The 27,366-nt window shown below is 46.1% G+C and overlaps 4 protein-coding genes across 4 annotated transcripts; 3 read left to right on the top strand and 1 right to left on the bottom strand.

Moving 5' to 3' along the window:
- Positions 1–2,033: 2,033 nt before the first annotated feature.
- LOC120701112 (isoflavone 3'-hydroxylase-like) lies at positions 2,034–7,614 on the bottom strand. Its single transcript, XM_039985270.1, has 3 exons — positions 6,997–7,614; positions 6,625–6,930; positions 2,034–2,237 (listed from the first exon to the last, which is right to left on the bottom strand). The coding sequence occupies exons 1-3, from the start codon at positions 7,612–7,614 to the stop codon at positions 2,034–2,036; spliced, it is 1,128 nt and encodes a 375-aa protein (XP_039841204.1).
- Positions 7,615–14,537: 6,923 nt separating this feature from the next.
- Positions 14,538–17,066, top strand: LOC120699926 (cytochrome P450 81Q32-like). Its single transcript, XM_039984037.1, has 2 exons — positions 14,538–15,490; positions 16,329–17,066. Exons 1-2 carry the CDS (start codon positions 14,558–14,560, stop codon positions 16,959–16,961), a joined length of 1,566 nt encoding a protein of 521 aa, XP_039839971.1. The 5' UTR covers positions 14,538–14,557; the 3' UTR covers positions 16,962–17,066.
- A 339-nt stretch (positions 17,067–17,405) lies between these two features.
- Positions 17,406–20,524, top strand: LOC120699927 (cytochrome P450 81Q32-like). Its single transcript, XM_039984038.1, has 3 exons — positions 17,406–18,056; positions 18,137–18,424; positions 19,712–20,524. Exons 1-3 carry the CDS (start codon positions 17,439–17,441, stop codon positions 20,336–20,338), a joined length of 1,533 nt encoding a protein of 510 aa, XP_039839972.1. The 5' UTR covers positions 17,406–17,438; the 3' UTR covers positions 20,339–20,524.
- Positions 20,525–24,807: 4,283 nt separating this feature from the next.
- LOC120699924 (cytochrome P450 81Q32-like) lies at positions 24,808–27,366 on the top strand. The gene is made up of 2 exons (XM_039984036.1): positions 24,808–25,731; positions 26,483–27,366. Exons 1-2 carry the CDS (start codon positions 24,808–24,810, stop codon positions 27,104–27,106), a joined length of 1,548 nt encoding a protein of 515 aa, XP_039839970.1. The 3' UTR covers positions 27,107–27,366.

The raw sequence follows: 27,366 nt of genomic DNA, 5'->3' as shown, positions 1-27,366 counted from the left end.
ATAAGCATCACATCCAAGCACCTCCATTAATTATGCTAGTGTAAGTCCAAACCAGAAATCCAAAACCAGTTGTAACCCAGCCTCTGGAACTTCCTAGATGTCAACGGTTTGACCCGAAGGTTTTGGGACGGCTTACATTGAAAAATTTGCATCACAGAAACTGACGTTGGTTGTTTAGCTGGCCTTTTCTCGACTGTAAAAACCTAAGCATTAAACATCGATCATTCTTATTATATTTATTACCTACAATGCAAAATACTTCCAAGTTCCAACTAATGACTTTTAAAATAGGGAAAATTCGATTCATGCCACCACAACTCCGTGAAATTGGGTTTCACGTTGAAAATCATGCCACTCAATGGCATCGATTTCAACATGAAATCAAAAATCGTGAAATTGTAGTGGCATGGATCCAACTGACCCTTTAAAATAGAACATAAAAAAAATTAAACGAAAATTACTAGTAGAGGGAGCCAAGAATTTCAAGCACAAATCACATCAACTATTTATGATGGATAGCATTTCGGAGTCTCCCAAATGATTGTCATAACCATTACACAGTTTTAGAAGTTGACAGAGTATAATAGCTACTTCATTGAGGAATGTTGAGTACTCTATCCTGCTTGTGATGAGTGAATTGTCAACCGTGCGGTGTGATCGTGCGCTTGGTCTTTGGATTGCAGGTACACGGGCGTCAAGTGTCGACGGAGAGCTGCCGTGGAGGAGCTCAGGCCGGGCGGCAGCTGTGGCGTTCACTTCTGGATCGAGGGTGCATGCGGCGACGGAAGGCGGGTTTCTTGGTTTGCGCCACAAAACCAAGGAGGCGGACGGCGGTTGAAGACGCCAAGTCGTGAAGGCACGGGCGTCGGTCTCAGGACTGGCGGAGGCAACGGGCGTCGACGGCGTCTAGGGCCTCGCTGCGGGCGAGGAGGTGACGGGTGTCGGGCGGCGTCTAGGGCCGTCAGAAGGCCGAGGCGGGAACGGCGTCTAGGGCCACGGCGTGGGGGCAGGAATCTTCCCGCGCGAGGAGTTTTGGCGGTTTTCTCAGAACCGGCCATCTACCCGGGTTTCACGGACCTTCCAAAACCGTGGACCAGATCTTCATCAAGATGGCGGCATCGTGGAGAAGACTTCGTTTCGAAGAAAGAACCTCAGCCGTCAGATGGGATCGTGTACAGGGGGATACTGCAGACCAACCGGTCTGACCGGTCCCTGGCACTTGTATTAGGTCTGGGTGGCTTTTGTATCTCATCCGTGAATTGCTTGTTCCTCCAGGCCGCCGCCCCTGGTTCTCTCTCCCCCGTTCTTCACTTTAGAATAGGATTTGCTTATGAATTTGTGAGACTTTGTATTGGATTTGGTTGGGAAAGGGGGCCCTATCCTCCTTGTGCCCTCTGGGCTTTTGAATCAATCCAATCCCGTCCCTCTTGTTCTCTTTTGTGATGGATTTTCGGTTCGTTTTTGGTGCACATGATCGCGACGGTTCGTAGAGCTCTTTGTAGTGATTCTTGTACCCCTAGCCTCGTGCCAAACCCTCTGGAATCACGAGTTCCTACGAATTGAAGTTTTTCGAGTTCTTGATAAAACCCCAATCCTTCTTGATTTTCCCTTAAATTCTCAAGTTTATTTAATTTTTTGGGAAAGATCTCTTGGGGATATGTTCGCAGGTTAGTTGCGGAGGTATCCTCCAAGTTTCGCTGGATTTGGACTTCGTTTGCTCGAGATTCTTCCTTTGAAGTCTTGTTCACGGGTTTTTTCTGGGTGGCACCGGTCAGACCGGTCAGACCTGTCAAGACGTGTTCAGGCCACGACCGGTCAGACCGGTCCGTTGCGCCGGTCAGACCGGTCCAGGCAGACATGTCTGCTGATTTTCTCGTTTGCTTCCGAGTTTTCGCTCGTTCGTTTTAGGGTTTGTTTGTGTTGGTTTAGCTCTTCCATAGCTATTCCAAACTTCACCTAGAACTCTTGAGGGCTTGTGGTGATTTTGAGATATAAGCCGACGGATCGATTTCGGAAGAAATTTTGATCGGCTCTCATTCACCCCCTCTGGTCTCGGCGACGATGCCCCGGAGGTAGGGCAGGTTGGCAAGGTCGGGTTCCTGGAGCAGCCGAGTAGTGCCCACAGTGGAGATGATCTGTGGCGCTGCTGCCTTGAGCGCGGCCGGGTTGTTGAGCAGGAGAGCCATCGCCCTCTCGATCGTGCTGGATGATGTATCTGTTCCTGCTGGCAACAAGCTCTGTGCATATGTATACATGGGGCAAAAGAAACACGTTAATTACAATCCTTGTTTTTTTGGTAGGTCGTGTAAGTTTTTTAGGAGAAATTTAGAAAAATTGCCTGTAGAGATTACAAAATGGCTCGATTTGAACAACTATTCAGACTTTATGGCACCCTATTTCCTTCAATTGCAAAGTGAACCTTTTGGCTGTATTCATGACATTACCGGTACCTTAGTTTTAACAATGGGTACCTTGGTTTTAACAATGTCTGTAACCTATACTATAACTAGCAAGGTGGCCCACGCTAATAGCGCGGGTAGCTAGTTTTTTATTTAATTCTTTAAAAATATTTACATTGACAGAAGAGATGTATTTTATAATTTATTTACCTCTCATTTGCTCTTGTTGAATATTATAATACTTGCAGCTTTCTATGCATAGGAGTTCATATCAATCATCACTTTTTATGTTGCTTTATTCTATATTATAGTTGCATATTTTAGTACTTAAACCTGCAAAATCTAAATTTGATGATTGAATTCAATTTTGGATCACCTTGAATACGGAGCAAATTGTACATAATTGTATTCATATAAAGTTTTTTATAATTATGAAATATATTTATATGTATTTGATAGTTATGTTTGCCAACAATCTGTAACTTAGATGCTGGAGTTCGATTTGTATCTTGCAATATTTTGATTAATATTTAGCGAAAATATATCTAGTGTAGTTGTTAGAGCACTTAAGTAGCATCTAGCAGATCTAGACCTGACTCAATATCGGAGCGAAATAAAAATGATCATGGATTAGACAAAAAAAAGTTATGTTAAAAAATAAGTTGAGGCCTCCTGCTGGCTTTGATAAATAAATGTTATACAAAACTTCTATATATGCGTGCTATGTTAATGCATATATGTTTTAAATTTTTTATTTAACCGAACCTATTATTATTTTTCCCACTTTGGTTACTGCACAATTTATTTGTTTTTAGCCCATATGACTGCATATATTGGTCTACTTTAGAGTTTTGTCATCTCGGTGATAGATAGTTCCATATATATATTTGTTGTTGTTTCTAACTCTTTTCTTTATTTTTCATTTTCTCTAGCAATTTTTATTGATTTATTTGTCTTCTATTTTGTTCCTCGGTATATTTGAAATCGATTAGTGTGTATCGCATCCGATGCATCTAATGGAGAAGTTTCCTGTTTAGTATTGTGCCTCAGGGTTTTTTTTCTGAGCGAAGAGGAGCATCGACAACATACATTTGTTTGAATCATTTGATTTTGTATTGTAGGCAATCGACTTTGATATAGATTAGCAGGGCTTCAGGTCTGTATCTGTGGCTAAAATAATTTCAGTTGTGGCTTCTTTGATGGAGCAGCTTTTTTTATGGATATAGAGCTGTTTTGAAAACCGTTCGGTAGAACTGCTTCTTCTATTTTTTCATGAATATATGAAAGATGTCAAATGTCCAACAGGACATGGCTATAATTTAATATTTTCTCATTCTAATGATATTATTTATAGACTAAACCAATAAATTCACTTTTGTCCTTTTCTTTTGCCCTCATTTTCTCATTTTTACTGCCTTCTTTTTCTATTCTCCTTTTTCTACTTTCCTTACCCATTCAATCTTGGTGCTTCTTTATCTATTTCTCTTCTCTTTCTCTATACTTCTTTAGAGGTATCGATCACATTTGTGTTCCATGCCTAGTGTGTACTTATAGAAGATTAGATGGGGATAATAATGTTAATAATTATCTATGCTATTTGATTCCTCACATGACTAACTCCCTGATTTTTCCCATGCATCTATTTAGATTGAGCTAATAATAGTCACATTTATTTGTAGGTTTCGGTGCTTTACCCTTTTATCCCAGTGATTATTACTTGTATGGAACTATTATATGCCCATAGAATCATAATTATTTGTTGACCACCATCAGATTAGTTTGTATAACTAAAGTTATTCAAGAATATGCAATATTTATGATGACAATTCTTGTTTGGAGAAAGCATTGGTTCTTTAGCGGATATTTCTCTCACATTAATTCGTCTGCGTATTCATTGGCCCACACTTACAATCATAAGGTGACAATGGTCTTGCAATAGATTGCAATATGTGAAACTCTGCGCATCATCATTATTTTTTCGTCCCTATCTTGATGTTTGGTTGCTCCAGAAGAAATGGATTGATTGAGTTCGGCAATGATTTTGAGTAGAATTCAGTGTGCTTCATGCAGCTGCATGTACTGCATGATGTTCTTGAGACTCAAAAAGTTGTGATTCGGAATCTCAGGCAAAGACTTTGGTCGCGTCGTAGTGCAGGACGTTCCAAAGATTTTTCAAAGGAATTATCTCCTTCAATAGTACCAATACAATACAACTATGGTCGTGTTGTCACCCTTATGCTGCTGCCATTTTTTTGCATCTTTAAGGAAGGTTAATGCGAGACATAGATGGTAACATGAGTTTTTATGTCATGCGGACCCTGTATTTAACTTTAATTGGATACAGATATTTTTTGGTAGTTTAAATTGGACATGGACTCTTTTGTCCAATTTAGATCGTCAGATCTTCATTAAATCGAATGGTGTAAATCCTATACACAAATATTATTTAGATCTTCGTTAATTTGGAGTATTTATTAACTTTATTTGCCATGAAACTCAAACTTGGATTTTTATTATTGCATTTGATACTATTTATTTAGCTATTTTTCTTCTTAATATGATTCATAATCACTACACATATCAACAATAATTTTTTTATTCTAGTTCTTGCATTTATCTATTTATTAATCATATTTGATGCCAATTTTTTTATACTTTAAATTTTTAATTTAGCTATTTGGCTAATAATAATTTTTTTGTCGTGTGCCAATGCTAATTTTTTTAATTTTATAATTCCGAATTTGCTTATTTAGTAATTGTATTCAACATGGACTCTTTGGTTAAGTCCTAATTTCCTTATTTTTTTAATTCCAAATTAAGCTATATTTACTAATCGTATTTGGTATGGACTTTTTGTCATGTTTTTTTTAAAATTTTTAAATTCGAAATTAGCTATTTATTAATCGTATTTGACATCTCATCGCGTTTCTTTACTCCATCCATCTTCGACATCCCTTCACGTCGGGCAGTGCCACGACACCGGGAGCACATCGCGTCGGAGGCTCCCTCTGCCAGCCTGTTGCCTGCGACCACCGTGCTGCTAGCTACCAGTAGTTGCTAGGAATTCAAGTCAACATTATCTCTTTGCAAAGAGGTATTAACAGTCCAGATTAATTCTAAAACATATGTTTTTCCATCAAGCTCACATATTACCCATGCCCCCCTCTTCTTCAATCGTCCAGAACGCATAATCCGTTTGCAAAACTTTTAACATGTACCAACAATATGACATACTAAAAAATTAGTCAACTGACAACAGTTGGACAGTCATAGAATAACGTAGGAATTTCTAGACCCTCTCGACGAATGTGGTGGTTTGTTTTAACACTCCCTTAATAATATAATATAATTTATACTTTTAATTTTAAATTTAGCTATTCAGCTAATATTAATTTTTATCTAGTGGTAATGCTATTTTTTAATTTGATAATTCAGAATTTTCCTATTTAGTAATTGTATTCAACATGGACTCTTTGATTAAGCCCTAATTTCCTTATTTTTTAATTCCGAATTAAACTATTTACTAATAGTATTCAGCATGGACTCTTTGCCATGTCTTAATTTTCTTTAATTTTTTAAATTCAAAATTAGCTATTTATTAATCGTATTTGATATGAACTCTTGAGTTAGTTTGAATCGTTAGATCTTCATAAAATCCAACGGTGCAAATTCTTCTCTTTTTTAGATTAATGTGGGAATTTCTAGACCCTCTCGGCGAACGTGGTGGCTTCTTTTAACACTCCTTTAATAATATAATAGATTACTTTTAACCATTAATGTCACTGTCCTATATTATAATGTCCTTGTAAAACTTAACAAAATTGTGACATTGAAAAAAAAACCTCTCTTAGAAAATTCAATACATGCCGTCATATCTCGACCCTGAATATGTCATAAATGTGTAATTAAAATTTCAAAATTAAAGGCAGGCATAACAAATTATTAGTGCGAACATATATACACAGAGAGCTAATGTCAAACCCTTGTGCTAGTAGTAAACTACTCCAAGTGAGCCTTAACCTTTGCAACAAGTAACGCTTAAATTAAACTACATGAATTATTTTCACTAATCATCAATTAGCTAGGAGCCTTAGCTAGTGCAGTACATATCGGCCACAATTCACAACGACCGTTGGATTTTCCATCGACGGCCAGCACGACGCGCGCTTTGCAAGTCGTCGCCGTGAGGTAACGTATGGCGGCGCCACGAGCGAGTGTGACCCACCAGGCAGACGGTGCGGATGACCACGTCGTCGAGCGACTCCGGCGACCGCTCCTGCTCCCGGAGCAGGTCGCCGACCACCGTCCTCGGCGTCTCGGGCTCGGAGGCGCTGCTAGTAGGATGACGACGACGGCGCTTGTAGTCGTCGATGAGGCTCTGGCCGAACTGGTGGCGCTCCTTGGCGAGGGCGGCGAGCTTCCTCGCCGTCCGCCCCAAGTCCAGCAGCCGCAGCGCCGGAATGAAGTCGTGCCGGTTTGCGGCCCCCGTCGCCGCGTGCGCCGCCTCCGTCATCGCCTTGAACCGAAGCACCTGCACGCAAGCTGAGCAGTAAATCGAACGGCCTTGGCATGAGGCGATCGAGAACAGCGGCCGTACCTCTTCCGGCCGCATGCGCTTGCCGGCGACCATGGCCATGATGAGGTTGATGACGAACTCGTACGCCGTCGCCTTTACGGCGACCGCACTACCTGGCCCAGCGCGCCAGAGCTTCGCCGCCATGGCGCGCGCCCCGGCGTCGCGCGCGGCGGCGGTGGCGTCCAGGCGGTGCGCGCAGAGCGCGTGCACGGTGGCGAGGCGGCGGAGCTGGCGCCAGAGCGGGCCGTAGCTGGCGGTGGCGATGGTGGGGCAGTCGTCCGGGAGCAGCCGCCGCGACGCGAGCCCCGCCGGGCGGCCCGCGAGCGCGACGTCGTGGGCGGTGAAGCACTCGCGCGCGACGGCCGGGGAGGAGACGAGGAGGACCGGCCGCGCGCCGAAGCGGAGGAGGAGGAGGCCGGCGCCGTCGCCGTAGCGGGTGGCGAGCGCGGCGAGGGAGCGGTGCAGCGGCTTCTTCAGAAGGTGGAGGTGGCCGACGACGGGGCGCGCCGGCGGGCTAGGGATGCCGTGCCGGCCATGGCCGTTCCCGCCGCACGTGTTCTTGCCAGTTGAAGATTGCAGGAGTAGCCATGTGATGAAGAGGAGGAGGAAGGATAAAAGCAAGGTTTGTGAGATCTCCATGGCTTAGTTGACGCATGGAATTCAGTGTCTCTTGGTCTTTATGTATATGCAGGGTACTCCAATTTCGTGGATCATGCATATAATCAATTCATTGTGGATGGCCACTGATTGACTTCAATGATATATACTACGATCCATGCATACACTATTGTAGATTTGCAATGTTTGTGTCTAAGAAAAAATCTTAGGTACCGAAATAAAATATAAGATATATACTTCCTCCGTTCCAACTTATGGATCGTTTTATCTTTCTAGATATAGGGATTTTACAATATATTTAAACAGAATGTATATCAAATGCTTGGTTCGTCTTCTTCCAACGGTCTGCTACTGGCTACAAGGATCTTTATGCCTCATCTCTCAGCGCACTCGTACAGTTAGCTTTTCACCATTAATATATAATTCACTTGTCTCTCTCACACAAAGTTTCTTGATTCTTATATTAAATCCGGTTGCGATTTTGAACATTCACATGCGAATGTCTACGACCATAAAGGAACTAATCCGGCCACGTAGCCAGAAGGTAAAAGAGCATTCACATGCGAATGTCTATGACCACAAAAAAACTAATCCGGCCACATAGCCAGAAGGTACAAAAGCACTTAGACTCTACGTCTCAATACAAGGAACAAAGAGAACAAGAAAGAAAGAGACTAAAGAAAAAAAACTAGAAACACTAAATTAATTTCAAACTTATTCCATGCTCTTGCTTCAATCTTGCCTTGAGCCTTATGCAGCAACTAATCTCCACATCTGTTGTCTTCTTAAAAACTTTAGATGTTAGGATTATCCTGCTTGATGGCACCTGCTTCTTCCGAGTATCTTTTGTCGCATAGAGATTGCACTAAGCCGATCTCTACCACATGGTCTTATACATGGAGTCACTGTGTGGGGGTTATACATGGACGCACATGATGCCTACTTGGCCGCAGTTACCACAGCATGGTCGTATGTGCCCACTAAGCTAGAACGAACCCCACCTAGGTCTCTGGTTATTAGCCTGCATGTCCCTGTCCGGCGATTCTTCTGAATGCAATTCTGCATCATCTGCCAGACGACGTACCTGAGAGACCAACCTGTCTTCAGTCTTCTGATCCTCTTTCCATATCCTCTGTCAGACTGTCACACGTTTCTCTCACCACAAAACGTGAGATCTGCGATTCTGCATCCAACGCTTTTGTAGACGCCATGATCCACGTTTAGAAATGACACATAAAAGCTAGTACGACGGATTGGTCGTTGGTCTAGCCGACCGGCTTCCTTTTGCCATCTGCGTTACTGAAATTGCCTTGAACCCACAGTCCCATACAATTCAGACACGGTCAATCTATTATCTATTATTATCTTAATACAATAGTGTTAAAAAAAAGTCACCACGTTCGTCAAGAGTACCTAGAAATTCCCACGTTAATCTAAAAAAGAGAAGGATTTACACCATTGGATTTTATGAAGATCTAACGGTCTAAAAAAATCAAGAGTACATATCAAATATAATTAATAAATAGCTAATTTCAGAATTGAAAAATATGGAAAATAGAATATAACCAATGAGTATGTGTTGAATACGATTACTAAATAGTTAAATTCGGAATTATAAAAATAAGAAAATTAATAGTGACCAAAAAGTCCTAACGGTCTAAACTTATCCAAAGAATCCATATCAGATACGACTAATAATATGTATATAATTTTTTATCCAAATAATTTATATTGAATATGACTAATATACATATATATAAATTTAAAATTATGTGCAAGCATAAAAGAGCGAGTGAAGACTTTGCCCACTGTACTTTAGATGCAAATCGAGCCAAAACCAATCACCACCACACCATGGTTTGGTGACGATACGAGGAGGTGACAAAATATTAAGTGATGGTCAACCTTGCGTGCTAGCTTGTGCATCATGAAGTTGTATGTAACATCCCTTTCTGGCAACCGAGATAAGATAGGGGTTAAACCTGATAGGGGAAAGAACACGGGATAAGATATGAGGAGAGGGAGCGAGATTGACCTGGTGGAGTTCAACACGTCCGAGTTGGTCATCTGCTCCGGTCGATTGTGTGACAAATATACAATGCCAATACCAAAATGACATGCTAGAACAAGAGATGCACATGACTGCTGCAACGTGTTGGTGGCTTGGTGCTCGATAGGTGGTGATGACACTAACGCACAGATACTGGTGATATGCTTTTTGTTCTCACCATCGTCAAGCTCGCAACGGTAAACTTGGATGGTTGCTTGCTTGGTGCTTTGGGAGGCCAGGACATAAAATTCGGCATCTTTGTGGCTATCGTCATACTATAGCCTTTGTCATCCTAAATATAGGAATGTCCACATGTAGTTTACTGACGTGTTTGTGGCCAGAGCGAGAGCAAGCAATACGAACGATTCATTTGGCATTCCTGGTAGATCAAAGTAGACTTGGGAGGTCAAGAACAGTAAGGTGAATCGGCATTGTTGGCGTGGCAAACTTTTGGTCAAAGGAATCGGCGTTGTTGGCGTGGCAAACTTTTGGTCAAAGGAGTAAGGGCAAGAATAGATTAGTGATGAGGTGAGTTTTGCCTCAAATCTCATTATTTGACCAGAAAAAAGCCTTCATTATAACTTTGATTTGTTTTCATCTCATGTTTATGATCCCACATCAAACCCTGGCAGGTGGTTTGGTGGGTTCATATGAACCGACACAATTCACAAACCTACGCTTATTGGGACATCGGCCGACCGGTGATAACAAACAAATTATGTGGTTTGGGAACCGTGGTAGTTGGCATGGAAGCGGAGTTTGCATAGACCCCATGTTAATTCATGCCACCAGCCATCTAAGGGGAAATATCGTGTAGAAAATATGCAGGAAGGCGTGGCAATAGGGGGCATAAGATAGGGGGTATAAGATTGGGGGCACAATTGTTGACTGTTGTCCTCCGTGCACCATAGAGAAACAGTGCATTGGCGATGGTTTCCTGTTGCGGTCGTAGGATAAAATTAAAGATGTTGCAAGTATAGGATCCGAAAGAAGCAAGATTTTAGACATGTGGTGGTTATTACAATGGAAGCTACTAGCTTATAGACTTCGAATTTTTGTAGCCAGAAGTTTCAGGTCTATCTTTCCCTAATGACATTCTAAAATTTCAGTTTGTAATTTAAATTGCAGCTATTGTGTCTTCCCTTTATAAATAATTTAATCATTTTCACTAAACGTTTTGATTTTCTAACCCCTCTCAGTAATAGAACATGTAATTAAAAACAATTAAGTCAGCCAAATCTTCTTCTTAACAGCATAATTTAACGCCGCGGCTAAAACTCTCTAACTAAAATTAAATCACAAGATGTTTATTTGTTTTCTCTTTTAACGTGAATTTATATTCCGCATCACATGATGTGATGATTAGGAAAAAACGACACCTCAGTCTGGACAAATTAGACAAAATAATAGCAATAAATCAACAGACCAACCTACTCCCTCTATCTCAAAAAAAAGTCATCCTAGAAATTTTAGAACAGATTAACAAGAATGAAAAATGAGCATATTTGCCCTTATTTATTATCCATATTTAGCAATAACTGATTTTTACATGCACATACACTTTCCAAATAGAATAGAATGATTTATTTTTTGGACAAATTCTGAACCCTATAACTATAATGATTTATTTTTCTAGAACAGAGGGAATATATAAATAAAATTATTTTTAAATAAACAATATAAATATTAGCATCGGAGAACTAGCTGCCGCGCTATTTGCGCGGGGCACCACCCTAGTTATCTTATTATTTGGCCAACAAACGGAGCCTCCACGTTCGCTCTCAAGGCTTAGAAATTCCCACATTAATCGGAGAAAAATAGAAAAATAAAAATTACACATCACTGCCATTACGATAAAAATTAGCCTAAAATACCCCTGTGCCTAATTAAAAATCACCCATCAATGCCATTATGAAAAATTAAATATAAAATATCATTTAGTTATGTATCAGTTACAAATATATACTATTAATAAAAACTAAAGATAACAACAACCAATCAAAATAAAATAAAAATAAGAATAATTATCTGCATAATATTATTAAAGCTCAACAAATCAAATTGTTATTATAGGTAGATCATAGTTGAATTATTTTAATCAATAATAAGATATAATTTACGATAATGAACCGGATGATGTATGGTAAAAAAAATAGTATAACCTTTTAGTAAGGATACAACGACATGCAAATTTTTGAATTTTTAATACTAGCCACGCAAATGCGCGGGCTATACGTCTAGTTTGGGCGTAGATGAGGTGGTCTGTGGTAGTGCGTCTTCGCTGGGTCCACCACCCTCGGGTGTTCGTTGTTCTGAAAATTTCTGAAAACTTGAAATGTCACATTTCTGAAAACTTGAAATGGAGCCTTCTTTCCCAATCAAAAAGAGTGGATTCGGAATTCAAGTACATCACAGAACTTGAATTTAAAAATACAACTAATTTATTTACGATGCAAATTTCTACCGATGTCATAATTTTTTCCTGCTCGATACATGCATATTTAATGTCCTAAATGTTCTAGAATTATTCTCAACTCATAACAATTCACAGATGAAGTGCTAGCTCTATTATAATCTATCTGGATCTCGACATATCTCAGAATGCCTAAGCGTAACCACCTGCTGCTATCATGGTTATAGCCCCGCTATATATAGCTCCGCTATAACCTTTTTAGAAGATCCCCGCTACGCTATTTGTATTTGTGCCGCTATGACAGCTATAGACGCTAAATTGGGCTATAACTCAGGATGCAAGTGGGTCAACCAGTGATTGACACAAACTACCCATTAATAACTTTTTGGTGTTTTGGGTTACCCTGACCCATAACAACATTTGCGCATGGGTCAACTAGAAAACACCAAATTTATATATGATGGTCATGCTTCACTGCCGGTCTGCCCGAGATGCTCATAGGGAAGCAAAAGGAGTAAACTGCAGGCAAAGAGCAGCGGGTGCCAATCCGGCTGGGTGCTCTACATCAGGGATTCCAACAGGGCGTGCTGCGACCCCGCCGCTCAGCAGAGGAGGATGGTGCTGCAGGCCGAGCGCGCCGACGAGAAGGATTCCATGGCGCTGACGACGAGCAGCTCCACCACGGATTCATCCTCATCGACCAGCCTAGCTACTGCATAACCAGCGGCGGGCGGCGGCCGCCACAGCCCGCAGCAGCGCGAGCGGCTCGCTTTGGCTCCTCCACAGGGTCCCAGCCGGAGCTCATTCGACGGCGTCACAACTCACAAGGAGCCGAGGAGGGCCGCTGTCATCTCATCTTCCAAGGCGACGCCATGGCCACACACAAGGACCGCGAGGTCATCATCATTGACGACGAGGAGGAACTCAACGACTGCGAGCTCCGGCATCGTCGCTGTCCCAGCATGCTGCTGCCGGCGGCGGCGGCCGCCGCCCCGCACGCCGCCGCCGTCGCAGCAGCAGGGTTAAGGCATCAAGCTCGCTATGATTGGCCTCGTCTGCAGCCTCTCATGTCGCGTCCAGGACTTGCATTGCATTCTTCCAGATGATCTTGTGCGACCCGCCAGTGGGTAACCCAACGGCCCATAGTGTCATACCCAATTTGGCACCAATGCAAGTATTAGTGGGTTCCCAATGCTGAGTCTACGGGTGACCGTAAGTTTCGAAACATACGGTCGACCCCCACATCGCCCACTGCCCCCCTTACTTCTCCAGAGAAATTTTCCTCTTCTCTTATCTCTTTTTTCTCTGCCCCCCAACCTTACTCTCCTCTGGCGCTCCTCGCCCTCGCGGTCGCGCTCGTCGTCGTGCTCGTGGTGAAGCCCCGCAAGCCGCAGTTCGACCTCAACCAGGTGTCCGTGCAGTACCTCCTCGTGGCCTCGCCGACATCCCCCGCGGCGGCCCCGGCCGGCGTGCCCGGCGCCGCCTACCTCTCCCTCAACATCACGCTGCTCTTCACCGCCGTGAACCCCAACAAGGTGGGCATCCGGTACGGCGCCACGGCCTTCGACGTCAAGTACCACGGGGTGCCGCTCGGGGTGGCGGCGGCGCCCGGGTTCGAGCAGCCCCCAGATCTAGTTTTTTTTTTGTTCTTTTGCATACAAAATTTTTTTGGATGTACTTTTTTTTGTTTCTTCCATTTGATAAATTTTTCTTGTAAATTTTTTTTATCTCACCAATTTGTATCTTGAATTTTTTTCTACCCACCAAAATTTCACTCGAAAAATTATTTGACTCATAAAAAAATGTCTGAATTTATTTTTCTCAGAAAACGACAAAAAAATTTCTAAAAACAAAAAAAACTATCGGAAAATCAATTGTACGGGAGCCTCCCGTACGGTTGACCGTAAATTAGCATGACCCTAGTGGGTTGGCCCTATAGAGTTTTTACACTGAAATTTCGAAGTTGGGTAATGGGTCACTGGGTCAACCCAGTCTAATCTGCATCCTGAGCTATAACTACGCTAAATGGCGTAGCTTTAGTGCTGCTATAGTCTTATCCTTAGCTCGGTGCTGTTGTTTTGGTCTTTTGGGGACAACTGAATATTTGATTGTATGAATTTTGTTTTATTGTCAACTTAAGTAATGTACCCGTAGTCCTAGAAACATATTTATGTTTATGAAATTCACTAATTACCATATTTTTGTGCACCTATTACTCGTATTTTTCATAGTTTAGTAGTAAACTGCTATTTGCCATAGCCTGTTATAGCCTCCGCTATAGCCTCTTGAGCTCGAGAAAAAATACGCCGCTATTTGTCATAGCCCACTATTTAAAGCCATGACTGCTATGTAATTATATATATAATAATAAATCCGAAACATTAGTTGTTTGGGTACATATAAGATCCCATCTCATAAAGTCAATGTTCATCTACAAATAGACCTGCAGCCTGCAGGAGGGCTGTCAAGTGTGAACTCCGAGCATCAATTCAATTCAAACCATGGAGATGATCTCGAAACCCTTGCTCTTCGCATCTCTTCTTCTGCTCCTCATCACATGGCTACTCTCGCGCTTGCTCTCGGCTTCACATCGTAATAAGAACGCTATCGGCCAGGGCCGGAGGATCCCAAGCCCGCCGGCGCTTCCCGTCGTCGGCCACCTCCACCTCCTCAAGAAGCCGCTGCACCGGTGCCTCGCCTCGCTGGCCGACCGCTACGGCGACGGCGCCGGCCTCCTCCTGCTCCGGTTCGGCTCCAAGCCGGTCCTCTTCGTCACCTCCCCGTCCGTCGCCGACGAGTGCTTCACCGTCCACGACGTCGCGCTCGCGGACCGCCCGGGGCTCGCGTCGCGGCGGCTCCTCACCGACGACTGCCCCTCCATCTCCACCGCCAGCTACGGCCCGCTGTGGCGCCAGCTCCGGCGCCTCGCCACCGTGCACGCGCTCTGCGCGCACCGCCTGGCCGCCACCGCCGCCGCTCGCGACGCCGCCGCGCGCGCCATGGCGGCGAGGCTCCGGCTCCGGCTCCGCAGCGCGGGGCCCGGCGCCTCGGTCGCCGTGAAGGAGACGGCCTACGAGTTCGTGGTCAACGCCATCATGACCACGGTCGCCGGAGAGCGCATGACCGGGGAGCAGGTGCTCCGGTTCAAGGAGATGACGGAGGCGGGGTTCGCGGCGGCGGGGGCGGCCAACCGGCACGACTTCCTGCCGGTGCTGCGGCTGCTGGACTTCGGGAGGACGGCCAAGAGGCTCGCCGCGCTCGCCAAGGCGCGCCACCGCTTCGGCCAGAGCCTCATCGACGAGTACAGGCGGCGCCACCCTCGCGGCGCCCCAGCGCAGGAGACGCCGAGGACGGTGATCGGCGACCTGCTCCGGCAGCAGCAGGAGGGCTCGCCGGAGCCGCTCGACGACGTGGTCATCCGCACCGTCTGCCTGGTGAGTCGTAGACACGCCAACGACCTGCAAGCATCGTTCTGGCCGTTGATGCGGTATCGCCTGCACATGCATGCAGGGACGGCGCCGCCGCCGGCGAGAAATGTGGCCGACGTGTCCCGCACTGGCCTTGCTTCCATTAACTGATTCTTTATTAGTGGCAATAATTCAGTGTTTGGTTAAGTTTGCTATGTTTAAAACTGACTTGGGTGGTATTAGGTACTACTTTGCTAATTGCTAGTATTATATCAGCTTTTGACATTGGACACTGCAGATGTTTGCACTAGCTATTTTGTTTAGTTGTTGAGCAGTATGATTTGGACTGCACTTGTCATGCGATAGTGCCAATTAATGGTACTCCAGTACTTGATTTGAAACACAAGGGTTCAGCACAACCACTCTGGTTTAATATTTGTTCTGCTCCAATCAAACTTGTAAATTCAGAGTGTTTGAATTTTACTTTTTATCAATACTTTTATCAATATTCAGATTAGAGATGTCTGCACACAGGCACTACTGGCGAGAGTGGCGAATACTGTACCTATCTAAACTTGCGGCCACTGCTACTGTGTTGCCAATATTTTAGCATATAGACACGGTTTACCGGTTGACACTTTGACTAGTTTTTTCTATGAAATATATGCTATTTCACGCATTGTCCAATTGTTTTCATGACGATTAAATAGTTTTTCAATTTATTGATGGATGCTCAAAGTAATAGAAGTTTGATCAACGGGAATAATCTAATAAAATGTATATATCTTGATTTTTTTGTTACATAAGTTATCTGTAAATCATCTTTTCTGTTTTCTGCAACATGTATATGCCCACCCCCATGCAGAGCTTGCTACAAGCAGGGACCGACACCTCCACCAGCACCATCGAGTGGGCAATGGCGCTCCTGCTCAGCAACCCCGACGCGCTCAAGAAAGCAGCCGACGAAATCCACTCCGTCGTCGGCACATCCCGGCTGCTCCATGAATCCGACCTCGCCGGCCTCCCCTACCTCCGGAGCGTCATCGCCGAGACGCTCCGGCTGTGCCCTCTCACCCCCAACCACGTCCCCCACGAGGCCTCGCGCGACTGCGCCATCGCCGGCGGCCATGCCGTCGCCCGGGGCACGATGGTGCTCGTCGACGTCTACTCGATGCAGCGGGACCCGGCCATGTGGAGGGACCCGGAGAAGTTCATGCCGGAGAGGTTCATGGAGGACGATGGGGATCGGCCGGATGGAGGTCGGGGGTGGATGATGCCGTTCGGGATGGGAAGACGGAGGTGCCCCGGCGAGGGGCTCGCCGTGAGGACGGTGGGGATGGCGCTGGGGGTCATGCTGCAGTGCTTCGAGTGGGGGCGAGAGGGGGAGGTGGACATGAGCGAGGGGTCAGGTCTCACCATGCCCATGGCCGTGCCTCTTGTTGCTTCGTGCCGGCCACACCCAGAGATGGAGTCGTTGCTTGAGACTCTCACTCTCTAGAAATAACTTCAAGTGTAGACTGTAGAGCAGTTGTGTTCTTCTGGAAGATCATTAATATGCTCTTAAAAGTCATTGATGATTAAGCCAATAATCAATTTCTTTCTAGACTAATACGCCATGATATTATGCATTATTAAAAATCTTCTCCTGATGGTTAAGGGTTAACCATCGCCCAAGGTTCATTTTTCCCTATACCTGACGGTGACTGTCAGTGATACCATGAACAACAACAGCCATGTTTTCCAAACCACTGAAATTCAAAAGGTAGCTCAAAAAGAAATTCAACGCCAGAAATTCAAAAGATACGTACTTCGGGAGGGCTAATCGTGTATAATTATACACGCAACATGTAACTTTAACAATTTCAGTTCCACATAGATCACAATTCATAAAGTCCCAATGGTTTCCTACATAAAGACGACAAAGTGGCTGGTTGAAGAATCCCATGCATTAGCAGAGCATTCACCTGACGAAACCATGGAGATGGAGATCTCACACCCCTTGCTCTTAGCCTCTCTTCTTCTGCCCTTCACATGGCTACTCTTGCGCCTGCTCTCGGTTTCACCTCGCGAGCGCAGTGGTGGCCATGGCCGGCGCATCCCGAGCCCGCCGGCGCTCCCCGTCTCCGGCCACCTCTACCTCCTCAAGAAGCCGCTGCACCGCAGCCTCGCCGCGCTGGCCGCCCGCTACGGCGCCGGCGCCGGCCTCCTCCACCTCCGGTTCGGCGCCAAGCCGGTTGTCCTCGTCACCTCCCCGGCCGTCGCCGACGAGTGCTTCACCGCCCACGACGTCGCGCTGGCGGGCCGCCCGGGGCTCGCGTCGCGGCGGCTCCTCACCGACGACTGCCCCGCCATCGGCATGTGCAACTACGGCCCGCTCTGGCGCCAGCTCCGCCGCCTCGCCACCGTGCACGCGCTCTGTGCGCACCGCCTGGCCGCCGCCGCCGCCGCGCGCGACGCCGAGGCGCGCGCTATGGCGGCCAGGCTCTGGCGCGCCGGGCCCGGCGGCGCGGTCGCCGTGAAGGCGACGGCCTACCAGTTCGTGGCCAACGCCATCATGGCCATGGTCGCCGGGCAGCGCATGCCGGAGGAACAGGTACCACCACAGAGATCACATAGCTATCTAGCTAGAATGCTATGTGATGTCCATGGCCGTTCGTCTCGGCGTGCGTGCAGGTCCTCCGGTTCAAGGCGATGACGGAGGCGGGGCTGGCGGCGGCCGGGGCGGCGAACCGGCACGACTCCCTGCCGCTCCTCCGGCTGCTGGACTTCGGGAGGACGAGGAGGAGGCTCGCCGGCCTCGCCAGGGCGCGCAGGCAGTTCGGCCAGAGCATCCTTGACGACTACAGGCGGCGCCACCCCCGCGGCGCCGACGCCAAGGAAACCGCTTCAAGGACGATGATCGGCGACCTACTCCGGTCGCCGGAGGTGCTCGACGACGTGGTCATGAGCTCCGTGTGCCTGGTGAGTAGAGTCAACTCGCTCGCTCTCGTTGCACACGCCAACAACCTGCAAGCGTCGCCGTCGGCACACGTATGCGGTATGCATGTCTATGGACAATATGTGTACCACACTGGCGGCCATTAGCCAAGTCACTCTCATTCCCATTAGCTTTTTGTTGATTTGTTGCAATAATTCAGTGTGGTTTGCATTTTCAAAACTCGTCACTTGTCCCAAAAGAAAAGGTTTGAAACTGACTTCTGTTCTTTTTTTACGGAAAAAGACTGCAACCGAGACTTCTTTTTGCGATAAAAGTTTGAAATAAACTGACTTCTTCTTCGGTAGAAAGTTCATATGTTCGCACTAGCTGTTTATTAATTGATTAGAACAGCACTCCATTTAATTGTAAAGGCATGATGTTAAGATGAGATAGATTTACTCAAAATCAGCTGTTAAATAAAGATAGAAAAAGTTTAACCACATATATTTTAAATGCCACACATACAAATGGTGGTAGTATGCTTAGGTGGACTACAATCTCCTATAGATGGTACCAATGGTACTCCTTTTCTTTGCATTTGCATGAACTCAGGACAACCACTCCGGTTTAGTCTATTCTGCTCCAGTCAAACTAACTCCTAGTTTAGAATGTGTGTGCCGTTGGCTTTTTAGACATGGCTATCTCAGCACAACAATAATTATTCAGATTAGAGGTAAGGTAATCAGCATCTACAAACAATAAAAACTCTAGTAGTTAGCCAATCCAATGTGTCGACACTCGACAGTATCTTATTTGCAAGTATTTCAACTGATGCAACTAGCTGTTGGAACATACACTGGTAGAAAATGAGCTTTTGTCCCTCTCTTTAGTACCGGTTAACTTTTGATCCGGTACAAAGTTGCCCGGAAGCTATTTTAGTGTTGGATCCAAATTTGAAAGCCCCAAATCCAATTTATATTAGTACAAGGTCAAGACAACGGTCGTACTAAATATCGCATTTTAGTACCGGTCGGTATCTTGGCCCGGTACTAAATGATTCTTCACAGGTTACTTCTAAATGAATGCATCTTCCATCTAGTCATATGTGATGCATAAGTGGGATATAGTAAGAAAGCTACACAGAAAGCCGGAGGTCGTGTGTTCGAATCTTTACGACCGTATGGTTCTCCATTTAGTACTGGTCAGGCGGTACCAGCTGCTGTAGCCGGTACTAACCACGCCATACGACTATTATTAAAGCTATTTTTTCTAGCTGTGAGATATGAAATGTGATTTAAGTCTCCTGCATCATGTATATGCATGTGCTTCAGAGCTTACTGCAAGCAGGCACGGACACCTCCTCCAGCACGATCGAGTGGGCGATGGCTCTCCTGCTCAACAACCCAGACGTGCTCAGGAAAGCAGCATCCGAGATCCGCTCCGTCGTCGGCGCATCCCGTCTGCTCCAGGAGTCCGACCTCGCCGGACTCCCCTACCTCCGGTGCGTCATCACCGAGACACTCCGGCTGAAACCGCTCGCCCCGAACCACATCCCCCACGAGGCGTCACGGGACTGCGTCGTCGCCGGCTACGCCGTCGCGCGCGGGACGATGGTGCTCGTCGACGTCTACTCGATGCAGCGGGACCCTGATGTGTGGGAGGAGCCGGAGAGGTTCATGCCGGAGAGGTTCATGGACGGCGGCGAGGTGGGCGCCGGAGAGAGCAGGTGGATGATGCCGTTTGGGATGGGGCGGCGGAGGTGCCCCGGCGAGGGCCTTGCTTTGAGGACGGTGGGGATTGCGTTGGGGGTCATGGTGCAGTGCTTTGAGTGGGAGCGGGTAGGAGGGAAGGAGGTGGACATGAGCGAGGGCTCGGGCCTCACCATGCCCATGGCCGTGCCTCTTGTTGCTATGTGCCGTCCACGTGCAGAGATGGCGACGCTGCTCCAGGCTCTGTAGAAAATAGTTTGTGCTTTACCAAAATCATTTGGTTTGATCTGGCATGTTTATGTTATTTTTGGTACACATTGTTTGTGAATGGTGAATAATCCTATCTCACCTCCACCATTTTTACCATGTAATTACACACATCAACCTCATAGGTTCATCTCCAAGAACTAAATTATATCATATCATATTTCACTACATAGTGGAGTCCAACAAAATAGATTCATCCAAAATAAGCATAAAAGAAAAAAAAAGAGGAAAATCACTAAGCGAAACCAACCGGGGAGGTGACCGGTATCGCGAGTCCGAGAAGTCCAAATGTTCTGTTTTCGAGCCCAAGGTGAAAACATGAACTCGGTCCATTATCCAGGGATGTAAAAAGAACTTTTTCCTATATATTCCAAGAGCTTGGACGGAGGCGGTTCCCCGGTGAGGGGCTGACGATGCGTCTGGTTAGCTTGACACTGGCAGGGCTCGTGCAGTGCTTCGACCGTACCTGTGAGTAAAGTAAACCACACACGTTTCTTAACAATTGATCAATTCCACAGTTCAACAGTTTCACAATTCAGCAAGTATTGTAGAGGGTGAAATCTAGCAACTCACCAGTGTAGACCTCCTTCACGTCGAATGCTCGGCATTCAATACATCCTCTGACATCCGGCTTGGAGGAACCACCCGACAACGCATGGATTCGACGTTGGATTGATCCAAGTCTGCCTCCGGCCTGAGCATGGCAATAGGCCTCATATAGTTTCTACTTGTAGAAGCTTGTGTATTAGAAGCTAGACGATGTATGATCGGATCATTTTGTGTCAACATCTGAACTGGGTCAATAGGTGCACGCTTCTGTAAATCATTGTACACATCATCCAGAATCGATCCACGAGGGACACCTGATCATATCCTTGCGGAGGGATGGGCGGCACACTGATGGAGCTAGGGATGTAAATGGTACGAATATTTCCCGACCGTATTCGAATTCGATCCGATCTGGAAGGTTTTTTATCTGTCCGTATCCGATTCCGAGTATCCAATATCCGTAACCGATCCGTATCCGAATGCTCAAAAGTTACATTTTTATGATGTCGATATACATTACAATTTTATCCGACAGAAACTAACACTATCCGTATCCGACTCCGTATTCGAATACAAATGTGAAAACAAATACGATATTACTGATATCCGTCCGTATTCGATCCGTTTTCATCCCTAGATGGAGCTCTGGCGGGATGCGTCGACGGACGGCGGCGCGGGAGAGCGCGGGGTGGAACTGCGAGGGAGGCATCAGCGGGGCACATGCGAGCTCAGCTTGCGGTAGCCGCCGGATTTGGGGGAGAAAATGGTTAGCTAGGGTTTAGCTCGGGCCTTCTACAGGAGAGAGGAAATTAGGCTGGTGGGCCTTCAAAATTTTATGCAGCTCGGGTAGACTTCGTGCGGCCTAAAATTAAAGATACATTTGCTGACTACTGGTTAGGTTCTATATTACTTTTTTACCGACAAATCATCGGATGATTAATGTAAATAGAAGTAGCGATTGATTGTTAGATGTAGAAACTTACATCACCGACTGATGGTGCGATGTGCATTTTTACGTATCGATAGTGTATTGGCGATAACTAATTTTTTCCGACGCTAAATTAGGGTTGTGGTATAGTGCAGGTGGCATCATCCCGGCTGCGCCGACGCCAAGGAAACTGCTTCAAGGACAATGATCGGTGATCTCCTCCGGTTGCCGGAGGCGCTCGACGACGTGGTCATGAGCTCCGTGTGCCTAGTGAGTAGAGTCAACTTGCTCGCTCTCGTTGCACACGCCAACAACCTGCAAGCGTCACCGTCGGCATAAGCCTATGCGGTATGCCTATGGACAATGTGTAGCGCACATTGTATTAGCCTAGTTATTTCCATTCCCGTTAGCTTATTAATTCGTTGCAATTATTCAGTTTCGTTTGCATTTTCAAAACTCACTTGTCTCAAAAGAAAAGGTATGAAACTGACTTCTGTTCTTTATTGCGAGAAAAGATTGCAACTAAAACTTCTTTTTGCAAAAAAAAAGAAGTTTGAAACCAACTTCCTTTTCCGTAGAGAGTTCATATGCTTGCACTAGATCTTTGTTAATTAATTAGAACAGCACTCCATTCAATTGTAAATGCATGATGTTTTAGACATTTGTCATGGTCACAAAGCAACTTTAATCATAATTTGATATGTAAAGATGATAGTAATAAAATTATTTTATTATGAAATATGAAATTACATTTCACAATAAACCTAATGATATAAATTTACTCAAAATCCATTGTAAGTCAAAGTTAGAAAAGTTTAACCACATACTTTAGAAACCACACATCGATCACTAACAAGGACGGAATATGCTAATGGCCCATCCGGTCTTGACTTTGGGCCTAGATTCTGTGACAGACCTCGATATCGCCATAGAGTGAATAGAAAAATTATCACATAGTTAATATAGTGGCATAAAATATCATCATAGTTCCATTGACCCACCTATTATTCTAAGATACCTAGTTCACATATGCATCCAAGTTGCTACATAATTTTTTTGTTCAATCTTAAATTCAGTTTTATTCAATTTTTAAATTTATTTTGCGAAATAGGAAGAGCTCTCGTTTTTTTTTCTGAAAAAAAAAAATCAATTTTGGGCCACTTCAACATTTTTGTGGGCTCAGTCTGCTTCCTCCCCGCGCAGGGAAAAAAAGATTAGGTGATAGATTGTGCCAATGGTACTCCAATGTGTATTTTCTTTGCATAACTCAGCACAATCACTCCGGTTTAGTCTATTCTGCTCCAGTCAAACTAACTCCTAGTTTAGAATGTGTGTGCAGTTGACTTTTCAGGCATGGCTATCTCAACACTCCAATAATTATTCAGATCAGAGGTAAGGTAATCAGCATCTACAAACAATAGAGAAACTCTAGCTAGTTAGCCAATCTAATCTAGTCACCCCCGCAGCGCCTGCTTCAAGGACGGTGATCGGCGACCTTTCTCCGGTCGCCGGAGGCGCTCGACGACGTGGTCATGATTCATGAGCTCATGTGCCTAGTGAGTAGAGTCAACTGTCTTGTTCTCGTTGCACACGCCAACAAACCTGCAAATTAAAGCCGTATGCAGTATGCCTATCAACCTATGGACAATGTGGCACCAGACCCCGTCATGCGTGCAGAGATACTTGGATTGTAATAATGCTCTTGATCAATGAATGAAATCCCTGATCTAAAAAAAAACTATGGACAATGTGTACCGGCCGCACTGGCCATTAGCCTAGTCATTCCCATTCCCGCCTGTTTATTTCGCGATTTTTTTTGGATTTTGGTACTGTAATACTTTAGTTGTTATTTAGCAATTAATATTTAATTATACACTTATTAGGTTTAAAAGATTCGTCTCGTCATTTACAGTTAAACTGTGTAACGAGTTATTTTTTTAACTATATTTAATGTTTCATGCATATGTCCGAAGATTCGATGTGATAGGTACTGTAGGAAAATTTTTGGAAACTAAACAGGCCAACTTATAAATTCGTAGCAATAATTCAGTGTCATTTGCATTTTCAAGACTCAGTTGTCTCGAAAGAAAAGTTTGAAACTGACATCTGTTCTTTTTTGCGAGAAAAGATTGCATAGACTTCTTTTTGCAAGGAATGTTTGAAAGTGGACTTTTTTTACCGTGGAAAGTTTGAAACTGACTTTGGCGTACACCAGTACTTACCTATCATAATTTCATACGTAGATACGATAGTAATAAAATTATTTATTTTTATTATGAAATATGAAATTACGTTTCACAACAAATCTAATGGGATAAATTTACTCAAAATCAACTGTATGTCAAAGTCAGAAAAGTTTAACCAGACATATTTTAGAACACCACACACACACACACACACATATATATATACAGTTGATTAGGTCGTAGATTGTACCAATCTTACTCCAATATGTATTTTCTTTGCATGAACTCAGCACAGCACAAGTTCAGTCTATTCTGCTCCAGTCAAAGTAAAAACTCTAGTATAGATTCTTTTTTTTGAATCGACCTAGTATAGATTCTAGAATGTGTGTGCAGTTTTATTTGACCTAGTTTAGAATGTGTGTGCAGCTGACTTTTTAGACATGTGGCTATATATATAGGTAATTAGCACCTACAAACAAATAGAAACTCTAGACAGTTAGCCAACCTAATGTGTCGATAGTATATTATTTGTAAGTATTTGATTATTATCAACTAATATGCGACTAGCTGTTGGAAATATTTGAATTGCGAACTAAATCTCCTGCATAAAACGGGCTGGCTAGAGGCTCCTCTCATCACACAAGGAATGACAACTCTGCAACTGCAAATGAGAGGAAGACATCTCTTGATGTTGGCAGAGACGACTTTTAGTTAAGATCTCTTCTTTCGCCCACCCCTTTCCAATTCCTCCTCTCCATATCGACGGGGAGGGCTCGCGGTCGCCATCCATGGACGTGGTGGCGAGCGGCGACGCTACCCTGCTTCTCGTTGCCGTCGCAGTGTCCCTGCTCATCGGCGCTGCCGTCTGGTCCAGGCGTGGCCGGGGGCACGGTCATGCCGCGCCCAGCCCGCCGTCGCACCCGCTGCTCGGCCACCTCCACCTGCTCGGCAAGCCGGTGCACCGCTCGCTCGCCGCGCTCGCCGCCGCGCACGGCGGCGCAGGTGGCCCGGCGCCGCTCCTGTCCCTGCGCCTGGGCACCCGGCGCGCGCTGCTGGTGTCGGACCACGCCGCGGCCCAGGAATGCTTCACGGCGCAGGACGCCGCGCTGGCGGGCAAGCCGCGGCTGCTGGCCGGGAAGCGGCTCGGGTACGAGTACAAAACGATCAGCTGGGCGCCCCACGGCGACTACTGGCGCGCCCTGCGCCGGTTCCTCGCCGTTGAGCTCTTCTCGGCGTCCCGCCTCGCCGCGCGCGCCGACGACCGGCGCGCCGAGGCCGCCGCGTTCGTCCAGAGCCTGCTCCGCCACGCCGACGCAGCCCCCCGTGCCGCGGTGACGCTCCGGCCCAGGCTCTTCGAGCTGGTGATCAAAGTGATGATGCGCGCGCTCACCGGCGCGCCCGACCACGACGGCGACGTGCGCAGGTTCCAGGACATCGTCGAGGAGAGCTTCGTGGCGATCGGCGCGCCCAGCGTCGGGGACTTCTACCCGGCGCTGCGGTGGGTCGACCGCCTGCGCGGCGTCGATGCGGCTCTAATCCGTCTGCACGCGAGACGCGACGCGTTCGTCGCCGGCCTCGTCGATGGCAAACGCCGAAGTCGCAGATCCGGCGGCCGGGACACGGAGAAGAAAAGCGCCATTGACGAGCTCCTGTCGCTGCAAGAAATTGATCCCGAGTTCTACACTGACACTACCGTCAAAAGTGTTGCCTTGGTGAGCAGTCTCTCTCCTGTTAATCAGTCTAAGTTATGGCACACAATGTTTGACCCATTGTAAGAGCGTCTCCAAAAAGCCTAACGAAATCTCACTCACTATATTCCCATTTAGAAATCCATTAAGCTAAGATTCTCTCTATATTTAGCTACAACATACTAGTCAAATCGCACTCTTCATATCCAACTCTCCTCTCTCCAACTCACTAACATGTGGGTCCCACAACATCATCCACTTCCCCCTCCTCTCTCTCTCTCTCCCATCTCAGTTTGCACCCACTGCTCCGCTCCGCCGGCCGCCGACCTGCCTGCCACACCATGCGCCGGCACCCATCCAGCTGTGCTCCGGCCACGCCTTTGCCCCACGTGGAGGCCCCTCCATCTGAGCCTCGGCTGCACCCCAACCCACCCTACAATGATTGCGCCATGGCTGTGCCTCCGCCTCATGTCGGCCGCATGCTGGCGCAACCCCAAGACAGCATTCCTGCATCGGGGTCGGGCTTGCCGGCCATGGACACCTCCGACCTCCATCGTGCGGGAGGAGAAGATATTAAGCCCCTCGGCTCGGGATCTTTGCCGAGCGAGATAGCGGGGATGGCTAGAGGAATTACGAGGGGATCTTTGCAAAGCCTTTTGGATCCTGTTTTCTTGAGGTGTTTCTCTTTTTTTTTTTAAACTGGCCAACCTAGGATAGCTAGGCTCTTGGAGATGCTAACATAGTTGCAATGTCTTTGGTGGTGATGCATCTGCAGATACTACTGACTGCCGGGACTGACCCGTCGGTGCTAACCATGGAATGGGCAATGGCACTGTTGCTGACACACCCGGAAGTGATGCAGAAGGTGAGGGCTGAGATAGACACCAATGTCGGCACCGCACGGATGGAGGAGTCAGACATCACAAACCTCCCATATTTGCAATGTGTGGTCAAGGAAACCTTTCGGCTATACCCTGTCGCACCGGTCATCCCTGCACATGAGGCCATGGAGGACTGCACTGTCGGTGGGTTCGATGTTCGTTGCGGCACAATGGTCCTCGTGAATGCTTGGGTGATCCACCGGGATCCCAAGCTCTGGGACGCACCCGAGGAGTTCAGGCCCGAGAGGTTCTTGGACGCCGGTGTAGTGACCGCAATCACCGCGCCCCTGCTGCCATTCGGGCTTGGACGGAGGCGGTGTCCCGGCGAGGGGCTAGCAATGCGTCTCATTAACTTGACACTAGCGTTACTCGTGCAGTGCTTTGAGTGGGATGTCGGTGAAGGTGGTGTGATTGACATGTCCGAAGGTGGTGGGCTGTCCATGCCAATGGTGACACCATTGTCAGCTGTCTACCAGCCCCGAAAGTCCGTCGAGCGCATGCTCTCGGCATCGACATGAGGAGCTGAACATAGACTTCTGAAGAATAAACAGAGAATTGGGTGATGGTGAACTTCAAGCTGTTCAATAATACATGATATTTGTAGTGATATTTGTACTTGTCAATTCTATGTAGTGATGGTTAAGACATTTGTGTATCTAGTTGCATTGTCATCGTATTTGGTTGGACTCTAGCTTTGTAATCTAGATGCTAGTGATGTGAAATTATGAACCATATAATGTTATTTTGAGCCTGAATATTTGTTGCAATACTAATACTA

The sequence above is a fragment of the Panicum virgatum genome, chromosome 3K (genome assembly GCF_016808335.1).
Source record: "Panicum virgatum strain AP13 chromosome 3K, P.virgatum_v5, whole genome shotgun sequence".
Lineage (NCBI taxonomy): Eukaryota > Viridiplantae > Streptophyta > Magnoliopsida > Poales > Poaceae > Panicum > Panicum virgatum.
The sequence above is the reverse complement of the archived record's forward strand: the minus strand, read 5'-3'. Positions and strand labels throughout refer to the sequence as shown.

Coding starts and splice junctions, on each gene's coding strand:
- LOC120701112 (XM_039985270.1), bottom strand. CDS start 7,614: ATGGAGATCTCACAAACCTTGCTTTTATCCTTCCTCCTCCTCTTCATC. Junction 6,931..6,996: donor AGCGCATGCGGCCGGAAGAG/GTACGGCCGCTG, acceptor GCTTGCGTGCAG/GTGCTTCGGTTCAAGGCGAT. Junction 2,238..6,624: donor TCATCCGCACCGTCTGCCTG/GTGGGTCACACT, acceptor ACATATGCACAG/AGCTTGTTGCCAGCAGGAAC.
- LOC120699926 (XM_039984037.1), top strand. CDS start 14,558: ATGGAGATGATCTCGAAACCCTTGCTCTTCGCATCTCTTCTTCTGCTC. Junction 15,491..16,328: donor TCATCCGCACCGTCTGCCTG/GTGAGTCGTAGA, acceptor ACCCCCATGCAG/AGCTTGCTACAAGCAGGGAC.
- LOC120699927 (XM_039984038.1), top strand. CDS start 17,439: ATGGAGATGGAGATCTCACACCCCTTGCTCTTAGCCTCTCTTCTTCTG. Junction 18,057..18,136: donor AGCGCATGCCGGAGGAACAG/GTACCACCACAG, acceptor GCGTGCGTGCAG/GTCCTCCGGTTCAAGGCGAT. Junction 18,425..19,711: donor TCATGAGCTCCGTGTGCCTG/GTGAGTAGAGTC, acceptor CATGTGCTTCAG/AGCTTACTGCAAGCAGGCAC.
- LOC120699924 (XM_039984036.1), top strand. CDS start 24,808: ATGGACGTGGTGGCGAGCGGCGACGCTACCCTGCTTCTCGTTGCCGTC. Junction 25,732..26,482: donor CCGTCAAAAGTGTTGCCTTG/GTGAGCAGTCTC, acceptor ATGCATCTGCAG/ATACTACTGACTGCCGGGAC.